Source organism: Maniola hyperantus, chromosome Z (assembly GCF_902806685.2).
Source record: "Maniola hyperantus chromosome Z, iAphHyp1.2, whole genome shotgun sequence".
NCBI lineage: Eukaryota > Metazoa > Arthropoda > Insecta > Lepidoptera > Nymphalidae > Maniola > Maniola hyperantus.
In genome coordinates, this window is record NC_048564.1 from 902,704 (window position 1) to 916,039 (window position 13,336).

General features: G+C 38.6%; 1 protein-coding gene across 1 annotated transcript in view; it reads left to right on the plus strand.

Moving 5' to 3' along the window:
* Positions 1 to 10,488, plus strand: part of LOC117995385 (transmembrane protein 198) — a 37,110-nt gene extending 26,622 nt beyond the window's left edge. Inside the window, exons 8-10 of the mRNA XM_034983401.2 lie at positions 269 to 405; positions 839 to 1,037; positions 2,034 to 10,488. Of these exons, the coding sequence (XP_034839292.1) occupies positions 269 to 405; positions 839 to 1,033 (332 nt within the window). The 3' untranslated portion in view covers positions 1,034 to 1,037; positions 2,034 to 10,488. The remainder of the gene's footprint in view (positions 1 to 268; positions 406 to 838; positions 1,038 to 2,033) is intronic.
* Positions 10,489 to 13,336: the final 2,848 nt, after the last annotated feature.

The following is a 13,336-nucleotide window of genomic DNA, read 5'->3' on the forward strand; positions in this document are numbered from 1 at the left end:
CATCAAGGCCCACAATATTATGTTAGTAACCATCTTAACCTATGTTAGTAACTATATTATAATATAATGTATGTTAGTAAGAAACTTATTCTATGTTAGTTAATATAATTAATATACTTATTAACTAATGCAGACATCCAGTGCGCTTTGAGAGCGCTGTCCTGTCTGTCTGCTATCACCTTCAGGATAATGTTGGGACTTCTCTCCAACCTACTTTTGATTGAGGCGATCCTTTTCCGTATGATTGCGAAGAATATGTTGGCGGCAGGTATAAGCGCGCAGAAGCGGCGCCTGAAGGCGGCGGCGGCGCGGCCGGTGACGCGCGAGCAGCGCGCCGAGATGAAGCAACGCAAGTACCGCTACCTGTACCAAGTGCGCACCGCGCACGGTGACGTCATCTCGCAGGTCAGTGCACGAGGATTCTTTAATAGCGAAGCCTCACGATGCGTTGCGTTGATGGTGTGGTGTGCGTCATCCTACATAGAAATGACTGTATAAGTCCCGCAAATTGCTAATGCGCGTGGCCGCCATTTTAGTGACGTCAGCACTAGACTGATGTTTCGAGCTGATAGTATATATTTTTTTCGGCTGACCTTACCACTCGATGGCTGTCTAGACGGCTTCGTCGATCCTCTGTATGTAACATCATTCTTACTGAGGGTGAGATGTATAGAGCGCACTCTGACTTTGCTTAGACTTAAGACAGAGTTAAAACGAGATAGAGCTATATGTCTCACATAAATCTGTCTCGTTTTAACTCAATCTTAAGTTTGAGCAAAGTCAAAGTGCGCTCTATAGATCTCAGCCTAAGTGCCGACGCTTTGTCGTTTGTCTACAGTCGTACGTACAAGCGCTGCAGAAGAAGGCACAGTGCGGCAATTGGAGCGCGGGTGCGGGGGTCGCCGGGCTGAGCGGGGGCGAGTGCAGCACTCTGCAGAGTGACTCTACGCACCTCACCGTGCTCGCCGGCTCCGACCACGCGCCGCACACCGACTCCGACGACGACCTGAACCAGATCCGCGCCGCACACTAGCCAGGTATGAACCACGACACGGAACTAAGTGAACCAGATCCGCGCCGCACACTAGCCAGGTATGAACCACGACACGGAACTAAGTGAACCAGATCCGCGCCGCACACTAGCCAGGTATGAACCACGACACGGAACTAAGTGAACCAGATCCGCGCCGCACACTAGCCAGGTATGAACCACGACACGGAACTAAGTGAACCAGATCCGCGCCGCACACTAGCCAGGTATGAACCACGACACGGAACTAAGTGAACCAGATCCGCGCCGCACACTAGCCAGGTATGAACCACGACACGGAACTAAGTGAACCAGATCCGCGCCGCACACTAGCCAGGTATGAACCACGACACGGAACTAAGTGAACCAGATCCGCGCCGCACACTAGCCAGGTATGAACCACGACACGGAACTAAGTGAACCAGATCCGCGCCGCACACTAGCCAGGTATGAACCACGACACGGAACTAAGTGAACCAGATCCGCGCCGCGTACTAGCCAGGTACAATACGAAAGATTGATTTATTCTAAACATGTATTCAATTATATGAAAGTTCGTCCTATGATGGTAAATTTGGAGCTTGAAATCTTAGAATTTCATAGTTCAATAGCTGGCCCTTACCTATACCCATGAATAAAAACCACGTCGATATGTTGCTATAGTACAATGCGCGGCAGATAATAATGTACATCGGCCTTTAGAATGTCATTTCAGCTTTGTAGAGCGTTGTCTCATACCTATATGATCATAGATTATCTGTATATGATGTTTTGTCGGTCTTAACGACAGAGACAATGCTCTACAAATCCGCTATCTCCTAAAGGTCGATGTACATTATTTTCTGCCGCGTACTGTACACGACAGGTCGGTCGCGTATTATTGAATGTTGCGATGTGATTGAAGAACAAACCAAAAAACCAACAAACAAACACAATTTCCCATTCATAATATGTATGGTGTTTTTTTAAAAATAAAACGATATAATGTTTGTATTCCTTTCAGATTATCATGACGACTGAAGACTCCTCGAATGTAGGAACACAAAAAGAAAGAATATACAGTGCCATTTTGAGAACGCACTTGCCTTATTATTAGCTCTACGTGTCAATTGTCAAGTCAAAAGTACGATTGGAGTCCTTAATCTACGAGTAAACCGTACTTTTTACATGACAGTTGACACATGGAGAAAATATGGCGAGTGCGTTCCCATTATATGTGCATTATAATATATTAATTTGAAACATCCAGTATTATCGTATAAGAGATCCACTCGTCATGTTATATTACACTCGTATTATTATATATTAGCGATTATTATTATCGACGTATTAATTATATTATTATAATAATTATTTTAGCATTTAAACTACCGTGAGTGATTTCCATTCTAAATAATATCTGTCCCGGCTTTACTCACGTGTGTAGTCGACGTTAGCCCGACTAGTTTCGAACCCATACGGGGTCCTTTTTCAAGGGAGTCCGTTCGCGCACGCGCCGCGGTTTTGACTGCGGGACGCACGTGCCGCTGCCCGTAGCGCCCGTTGTAACGTAATGGTGGTATCTATGGTATCTATGGTATCTAATAAACTAAGTACATAAAAATCTTATAACTTAGTGTATATTCAAAACCGCGGCGCGTGCGCGAAACGACTCCCTTGAAAAAGGACCCCGTATGGGTTCGAAACTAGTCGGGCTAACGTCGACTACACACGTGAGTAAAGCCGGGACGGATATTATTTAGAATAATAATTATTATTGTATTCCAAGCGTAAGTATAATTTACTTATAATTACAATTCTTGTGATTTGTATAATTGTATGTCTAACGGAGTTCAGGGCCTTTCCTTTTGTTTTGTTATTATAGGTTTTGGTTTCGTGTTTACTGATTAAACCAAATTATTATGTAGCGAAGTTAATAATAATCAATGTAGCTGTAATCTGTCGTTCAAGTTAATTAAACTAAGGCATTACGAATGTGCGAACTAAGTCATAAACCATTTTTATCAGACCTCTTGCCCGCACTTGCAGGCCTTATGGAACTGGAACCTGATGTATGTAACAATAAAAAAAGGATTTGTCGATATAAAAAGCAGGTCCATACTTTTAACCTGCGTCTACTTCCTGCCTCCGAACGGCATCCCTTTGTCGATAAGTACTTTTGCGGCATTCTCACAACCCTATGATTTTAATGATTTATGACTTCGTTCGCACGTTCGTAAAGGCCTTAGTACGAGTATAGTAAATTTGTCTAAAACTATATTGTCCTTTTCGACAAATAACAATGTTGCTAAGTAAAGTATCGATAGGTTACAGATAGATTGAATGTCGACTTTAGGAACCAATAAACAGATTGAATAATATATTTCAGATTTTAAATTATAAAAATATCATCATAATAGAAATCGTTAATTGATTGGTTTTCATAGATTGTTTTTTCGAGCTGTCTTGAAAGAGGCAAACACATTTGAGCTTTCTTTCTAAGGCCCGAATAGAGGTGGTCTTTAATTGAATTAATCAATCTACCAACATGACAGTTTAAAAAACTAAGATACACGTGGGATAACTTGGAAGGGGAAGTCTAAAAAACTCATACCCTTAATAGATTTATACTCTTGTTCTAATCGCTTGGCGTCACCTATTTGACGATTTGGAGCTCCGTAGTCATGAATAAAAAATGGAGTGATTTGATATAAGAAACGAGAATTTCACAACTAAAAAAACTGAGTGATTTGGTTTGACATAAGAAACGAGAATTTCACAACTGAAAAAACGAAGTGATTTGGTTTGACATAAGAAACGAGAATTTCACAACACTGATATTCAAAACACTGCCATTTAGGAACATAGTTTTTGATACAACGTACTTAGATAATGTATGATTGGCCTTGGACCCCCAAATATCTGAGGCGTTTCGGACACTTGTGCAAGTTTGTTCGTACTAAATATATTACTGATGTATGCGCAAACTGCAGCTAGCATTAAGCTTAGAATAAACGAAATACGTACATTAGAAACGTATATTTTTTTGTATTTAGCGTTATTTTAGTTTATGATGACAAAAATCAGAAATTTTTTTCTTGAAAATTGAAAAAACTTTTGAAAACGACCCAATAATTACGCACAAAGTTAGCTTACAGACTTACGGCCAAAATTATAATCAATCCTAAGGCTGCCTGTCGACTGGTGCGGAGCGGAGTGGAGATGTGTTAAGCAGACCAATCAGATTGTCAGTAAATAACGTGACATTTTTATTCCTTCATCTGATAAAACGCTGATTGGTCTCCGCTCCGCTCCGCTTCAGTGGACAGGCACCCTTATGGTCCATTAATCTTTCGATGAGTTACTTAGCACCGTTGTTACCTATTTGGCAAAAAGTGTATAGCATTTGTTGACAAATGACGTTGCTAAAGTAACTTATCTATAGATTATACGTTGTTGATTTCGGTCGTTATAATAGTACAGTATGCCTTACTGACTTAATGCGCACAAAATAAATAAATAAACGTTTATGGAAGTTATTACTGGCCTAGTATACGTTAGCCAATGTGTTTGGCGAATGCTGACTGATGGGCTAACTCTTGATATACCATCTGTTGTGAGCTTTCATATAGTGAACGTTCGAAACAGGCGAAACAGAGCTGATCGTAAGCGGCAAATATATGCCAAGTGACCCTGTACAGATTCGCCAAGCATGTTTGGCCATCGTATACAGGGGCATTATAGTTATCTTGATAAACGTATAGAATGGCCTACAAGTTTGGTTTCACTGTAATATGAATAATTTATTGGGAAACGCCACACTTTCCCCAAAAAAAAAAACGTTTTATAAACAAAACATTCCTTTTTAAAACCATGGTTTATTTTTTTTACTTATAGTTATTTATTGAAATTCCAAGTGACTGTGAATGTAAAATGACAAAAATCCGGTTCGAAGGACTATAAAATGCGATCATTTTTGGTTATGTTATTGTATGTACGAAGTCGTCTTAGATGTTAACGCAAACGATATGTTCTTGCCTGTTGGTTTTAAGCTAGTGACATGGTTATAAATATATCGCTATCTTGCTTGCACGTAATTTTTGATTATTTACGTATGAGCAAGAGGGCAATATATTTGTATGCAACACAGATAGGCTTATTCTTTTTAATGACTGATTTTATTATATTTGGGAATGCAAATACGGCCCCACGATTGTGTAAGAAAAACGTATTAGAGATTCAAAAATATGTTTAGGAAAAATCTATTGAAATATGCTTTAAAGTTCGATAATATTAAGTTTATAGAAAATGCAATGCTAGTTGTTAAAAAGTCTTTATTTTTGTAAGCGTTAGCATTGAATCAAAATATTATAGACGCGTAATATGTATGTATAACTTAGAGTCTGGCTAATGAAAGAAGAGACTGGAAAAGCGCGGCAAATTAAAAAAATATCGGTATGGCAGCTCTAAAATTAGTATGACAGACCTGGAATAACCTAATTTAATACTTTAGAATTATTTTTATTTCTGTTCTATAACATTAGGTTATTCCAGGTCCTGTCATACTGATTTCAGAGCTGGCATACTGATATTTTTTAAATTTGCCGCGCTTTTCCAGTCTCTTCTGTCGTTAGCCAGACTCTAGTGTCACAAATGATAGAGGTGACAGAATCACCGCTGAGCCTGTAGCACATATCCGCGAAACCGCCCAAGTTTCGCAGTAGTATGATATGCGAAACAAGCGAAACTACCTGCTTTAAAGGTGACGCGGACAATTGAAATCCTGCAATTCCAGGCAATGGTGGGAAACCTGTGTCAATCATTATTACAATCGCAATTGCTATGATTGGCTGAATTTATAGCATTCTTGTTGCAACAATGCATTGTATCCAATAGTGAGCGAGCAGCAACCAATCAGAGTTGATTGCGATCGTTATATTTTACCGCAATCGAGCAACCGTTACATTGAGCGGCCTTTCTGTTATTTTTATTTTATATTAGCATTATATCGCGCCTATAATCGACACATTTTAAACTGAGTCGTCGAGTTATCTGTCTGTTTAGCTCGCACTTACCTACGACCCGTAAGTGCGAGCGAAACAGACAGATAATTCGACGACTCAGTTTAAAATGCGTCGACTATAGCATAATAATATGTTTCTGTTCCTTTAAAAGCACAATACGATCGATGAACGGGTGAACTCTCTGAGAGTCTAGGATAGGTATTATATAAGAATTCCAGGGAACCAAGGATGACGAAAAGTGAATTTGTTTTTAATATTTTGCAACTTAGTTGGTCTGTTAGGAACGACATATTATATTTACTTGTAAGGCCCAGTTTAACTAACGATGCTGTTATATGTCTTTATATTAGCTGTTTCAATGCAAGGCATTACGATGTTTTGCATCTAAAACTCAGTGAGGCTATATTAAAACGAGAGTTTAAAAAGTTTTAACTACCTATGCAGGTTTGATAATATATGCGAAGGACGGGGTGGAGTGACCTAATGGATATTTTCCAGATTTACTACTAAAATAATTAGAATTAAATACGATTTGTGTCCAGTTTTCTTAATGGCAGTAAAATTGGGAAAAACAATTTTAAAATTGCTAACTTGACATACATGCGCAAAGCAGGCAAGCAGCACATATGCTACTGACATATGTGGTATCTATGCACCTTTGACTAAAACTACATCCTACGAGCAAAATGTTGGCCCGTTTTCAATCTGTAGTTATCGTTTACTGATACTATAGTATTTTAAATATACTAAACACAAAAAATATTTCTACCTGTGTCCATTATAGACTTTGTAACCATCCAACCAAACCGGTGTCATTAGAAAGGCAATAATGCGAAGATGGTTTTAGACCACTAAAACAATACAGTAGGCACATTCTTTTTTAGCGTAGTAGCATATGCCGAGTTTCCGCTTGTAATATAAAATAGTAGTGAATCTGGGAATGCTCACCCAAATTGACACCTGCACAAGTTTTAATTCTGTTGACGAAGTTTGTTTAGTCGGTCGACAAATCGCCCGATCAGTAGCTCAACCGGTAACCGGATCGCGAGCTTAATTTTTGTTCGACGTGTTACAATAAATTATGTTACATTTTGGCCAAAGTTTATTTTAGTTATTACATTTTTACGCTGAAAGCACAAGTTTATGTTCACATGTTATAATCTTATACTTGCATTTAACCATAATCATATTCGCTTATAACAACAGTATGTACAGTCAGCAGCCAAAAATATTAGACAATTTATTTTCCCGTTTTAGAAAGTCTTGAGTATTATCAAGAGACAAGAACAATAAGTTCAAATTTTGTTCATTTACAGAAACTATTGCGGCTGGTTGTACAATTTGTATTCTATTGTTGTTTATCCATTATAATCATATTATTATATTCGAGTCAATAGACAGTTCGAGCAAAATGCAGAACTCTAAGTGTAATGGTTAGAATTCGTAGGCTTAATTAGGTATTAAGGAAAGATTGTACAGTAAGGTGTTCTAAGCTCTATGTAGACAACCGTGGAGTGTCAGAAACATGGCCAGCCCGTTATTTACAAGACTACGCACTTGCCACGGAGATAATTTAGTAGAGCACTTTCTCTGTTATGTAACCCCATACAAATGATGAAGACAAAAAACTCAATGGTCGTTAACCATTTGCATAAATCAATCACAAAGGAAACTATGTTTTCTATACTGCTCAATTAGAGAAACTATGTTTTCAAAAAACGTTCGAAATTCAATTCGAAAACATAGTTTCATTTGTGATTGGTTGGTGACTCAAAATGGTTAACGCCCAGTGAGTTTTTGTCTTCGTCATTCTTATGAGATTACGTAACAGAGAGATGCGTATATTAACTTCTCTCCGTTGATACAGTATTTATAACTTTCGGTGTAACTTTTAAGCGTTGCTGTTTCACTCTTATAATCCGATGAGGCAGCAATCCGACACGACCGGAGAGATATCAAGCGCACAAATGACTACAGTGTGTGTCAGTGACACACACTAACACTTATGAGATGTTTGCCGTGTATGACCTGCATTTTATGACCGCGGATGCAGATGCGGATATCTGAATTAATGCGAATGTTTCGCATTTGCGAATGCGGATGCGGATATCCGTAACACCCCTGTTGGGTACCATTGTACACTTTTTGATTGGTCAGTTAGCGAACAAAGATATCAAGTAGCAAACACGCGCCAGGCCTGCCCTGCCCACTTTCATTGCAGGTCGTTACCTGTTGCAAATATGAATCCGCATCCGTAAAAACTCCGCATCAATTGATGCGGACGCGGATGTCTGAATTAATGCGAATGTTCCGCATTTGCGGATGCGAGTATTCGTACCACCCCTGATGCCAAGTTCCTGACATTCGATGAAACGAAATTTCAAAATGTTCTTGTTTACGAAACAAAGTTGACAGAGCCGCACCTCAAATTATTTGATAATATGTGTAAATAAATAGTTGTTAAGATAAAGCTGTGAAAAGGCGGCGTTAAGGAATTCCACTAAGTACACTTTTCTCCCTGTAGTCGTTTACGGACCGATAGGTGTCTAGGGAACTAGCCTCCTAGAGTCTGGCTATCGAAAGAACAGATTGGAAAAGCGCAGCAAATTAGAAAAAATTCAGTATGGCAGCTCTGAAATTAGTATGTCAGACCTGGAATAACCTAATTTGACAGAACAGAAATAAAAAACAAATTCGGTAGGATATCTTTTGTTTACGCCTATCAGCCCGTAGACGAGTGCTGTGTCCACCCGCTCAATTTCTAGTCTTTAACCCATTTTATGAGGCATTTTGTTTTTTTTTTCTTAAGCCCCGTCTACACCTAATTGTGACTATTGTGTTGTGCGTTGTATTGACAAAGGTTTCATCAGTGTAGAAATATTTTTCGATGAAAACTTCTTTTGTCGCAAAACCATGAATATAGTTACTCGTAATACCTACTTGAAGCAAAACCTATTTATCGCTATCCCACTTCGACTACCGAGCTAGAGCGAGAGATCGCACCCTACTGGGGTCCGATCTCTCGCTCTTATTTGTTAGTAGAAGTGCGATAGCGATATATAGATATTTGCTTCAATCCAGTACAGTGCGAGAATGCTCTTTTGGGGCGTGGCGAAAATCGGAACTAACGCCGCCATTTTGTGAAGTATCACGCTGTCCTCTTATATGCGGTGTTGCTAAGTAAATATGTGTAATTCACTGTTTTTATTTAAATATTAGAGCTCTGTTAGAGCCATTCCCTATACATAACATCACGATATATCCTGATAATATATACAGTGTGTGTCGGCATCTTATAGCTATATTTAGCCCTAGGTAATGTAGTATTTGAGCAGGTAAACATGATAAGTTGCAAGTCTGTGGTCTATAACTGGTTTTGATTATTATTTCTCGATTTGAAAACAGGGACGGCCTTCCTAATTTCTCATTCAGTTAAAATTAGAGAAAACTTAATCGATTTTCGACATTGACATTTTCAGTAGGTATATTCCGTAAAATTGAAGGGGATTTTAATAGCTGGCAACCTTTGTTCTACAACTACGCCCCCCTGTCAATGTCATTCAAGTGCCAAAAGAGCCTTGTCGTACTGTAGTTCTCTTGTGTTGCGTGTTCTGAAACCAACTGAAACTTGTTAAAAATAAAAAAAAATTGAAGGAGTGTATTGAGGAAATATAATCGGTGCGCTTTCCTAAGACTTCATTAATAATCTTCATGCGCAATACGCAATTTACTGGTGTGGATGAGGCTTTATAGTTTTAGTTAGCACACGTGTTTTCCACTCTTTTCCTATATTTTGCATTACTTCTTTTCGGATATTGTAAAGCTGCTTCAAAGCTGAATTTGTATTTAAGTATTGGCTAAATAAATAAAAACTTTCAATCAAAATGTTAGATCCACTTGCACCAAACTGAAATGAAATGAAATGAAATGAAATAATCAAATTGCTTATTAATCTGGTTTAGTTAAGCAATGCTGTCACTTTTTGTCTATACCATATCGAAAAGAAGGAAATAAGTTAGTGAATGATAGAGGCAAAAATTTCAGTGGGTGTTTGGCTAAACCATTTTGAGATACCATCCACATGACCCTGTAACCATTTGTATGAGATTACATACAGTACTTTCTGCCGCGTCATGTAAGAGAGAGAGCGCTATAAGTACTCGTACCTACTTCTTTCCGCATATAGGGTATAGTTGATTCCAGGGTTGACAAGAAAAGGACGGATTGATTGACACACTGAAAACGTTGGTGCAAGTCGGCCACTCGACCTTAAAATATTAGATTTATCAGCAAATGTTGCTAAATGAAAATCAGAATCGGTTTTGAAAATTGTCGATTTAATTTTTTGAATAACCCAAAATCTCCAAAATATATCCGACAAACATTCGTATTATGATTGTTATTTTGAGTTAAATTTACGTTACAAAATACATTTATGTTTTGTTAATGTCTTAAGTTTTTGTTTTATTTGGTAGGTACCCTCATAATCCTTTAACCGCACTCTTTGCAATAATATTATGGTTTTTAGGTCATTCTTAAAATAGTTAGGTACTTGAATTTATGAAAAAATACCGACCTAACTCAGACTGGTGTCTAACCCGTTTGAAGTCCTTTTTAGGATTCCGTACTTCAAAATAAAAAAGGAACCCTTATAGGATCACTTCGTTGTCAGTCTGTCTGTCTGTCCGTCTGTTGTGTCTGTCAAGAAAACTTATAGGGTACCTACTCCCGTTGACCTAGAATAGTAAAATTTGGCAGATAGGTAGTTCTTATAGCACAAGTAAAGAAAAAATCCGAAAACCGTGAATTGTGGTTAAACCACCAAAAAAAATGTGTTCATGAACATATAATTATATAATTAGTATTTTCAAATAAATAAATAAAAATCTTTTTTATTCGAATAAACATATTTTACAAGTACTTTCGAATAGTCGGATGCATCTACCACTGGTTCGGAATGCTTGAATTTCCTAAAGTAAGATAACTATACCAAGTGGCGTATCATAATATAAAAGGGGTATACTTATACATTTTAAAACAGATTTTTAATTGTTTTTAAATGTTTGTTAAGAAGATAATAATTATTTTTTATGCATACTTAATAGTTTTTGATTTATCCTGCAAAATGTCGAAAAAATACCCGAGTACGGAACCCTCGATGCGCGAGTCTGACTCGCACTTGACTGGTTTTAAAAAAATGCCATATTAAACATGGCTAATGACTTGATTTAACATTTCGGATTTCAGCGTGTTTCTTGAATGTTGAGGCATAGGTAAATAGCCTCTTATGCTGATATCCTTAGAGCGAACTTTGTTTTAGCTTAGACTTGAGACACGATTAAAATGACAGCGTTATATCGCTGCCATATCAGCCTTGGAGCTTGGATCTATACATCATCCTTTGACATTGCTCAGATCATAATATTATAATTAAATTCCATGCTCAGACTAAATACAATTAAAACGAGATGGATTTATGTCCTATACTTAGATGAATGATGTATACTATCTCTATGGTCCTATATAAATTATCACTCTCGTTTTAACTCTGTGTAATGTCTGAGCAATGTCAAAGTGCGCTCTATAGATGTCAGGCTTAGGTTGAAATCTATAAAGCGTCCTTTGATTTTGCTCAGACCACGCTCAGACCAAAACGTTTTAAAAGTTTAAAAGTGCTCTCTAGATTTCAGCCTGAGATCGGTCCAGTAAGTAAGCGCTAAGAGATCAACTACTCCTCAACAGCTTTGTAACTAGTCGGTCATACACCGACCAGACGGTGAAGATAAAGCATACGTTCTTTCATTCAAGTATTGATAAAATACGGAGGTTGACATAATATTGAAATACCTACTTAGTTTTGTTAAGAAATCTCATCTCATGCTTCGTCCTTAATATTAACACTTAGAGCGTAAAACGTACTATTTTCTTTACTTATAATAATAATAATTGTAATCTAATCAGCACAATAATTAAATGTCAGAGATGGAAGTATAATTCTGTTTAAATTGTATCCTCTTCTTCGGGTGCCTCTTCGACGGTAGGTATACCTATAGTTCGCGACAGGTCGACATGGCAAACGGGGTGGGGTCGCCCTGCACTCCCGCACAGCCCCCGCGCTATCCCGGTACGGGATACCGCGGGTGTGTAGAGCGCCTCCCCTTCCATGACTCGCCTCATACCCCGATTGCCAGGTCGACATGTCGCGAACTATACTAATTAACAGAAACAGAAAGTAATGTACATCAGCCTTTAGAATGACCTTTCTATCGGCTTTGAAGAGGCTTGTCTCTGTCACTCATACCTATATGACGTTTTATCGGTCTCAACGACAGAGACAATGCTCTATAAATCTGCTATCTCCTTCTAACGGTCGATGTATATTACGACTCCACGTATATTTCACTCCGATACCGGAGCATCTGAGCAGATGCAAGTATACTAAGCACGCGACAGGTCGAGATGGCAATCGGGGAGGGAAAGCTCCGCACACCCGCACAACCCCCCGCGCTAACCCAGTACGGGTGAGCGCGGGTGACGTGTGGGTGTGCGGAGCGTCCCCCCGCCTCATACCCCGATTGCCACTCGACCTGTCACGGACTATAGGCTCCACGTTGCGTTGCGTAGGTACTTTACGTTGTTCTGATCCTGATAAATAGTCACAAAAAGAATTTAACGGGCAAAGACCTTTTTAGTAAGTACTAAAGTGAGACCTACTTCCTACCATAAAAGGTAGTATAATAAAAATGACAAAAATTTAAATAAAATTACAATTTTGTAATAATTATTCGAAAAGCGAATGTGTCTACGTCAGTCAAAATCTATAGTCGGTCAAACAGGTCGAAATGGTTAAAAATTTCAGTTGATTTTTGCAAAAATATTTTCCGCATCAATAATTTAATTAAAAGAAATAAAAATACTATTTACTATACTACTAAGTAATATAGGTAGTTTAAAAATATGGCTAAAGATGCAGATGGCCCATCTCGTGGTCCCAGTAGACTTTTCCTAATGTAAGTACCTACTTACCTATAGCTAGTACGCGACAGGTCGAGATGGTAGTCGGGGAGGGAACGCCCCGCACTAACCCGGTGTGGGCGAGCGCGGGTGACGTGCGGGTGTGCGGGGCGTTCCCCCGCCTCATACCCCGATTGCTATCTCGACATGTCGCGGATATCTACATAAGTACATTTTTCTTTAACTGGCAGAGACACAGTAGGTATTCCTTCACCTTTGATCCCGAGGCTACAATGCAATGGCAACATGAATTATCAGTACTACAGATATGTGTTTGTTTGTTGGTTTA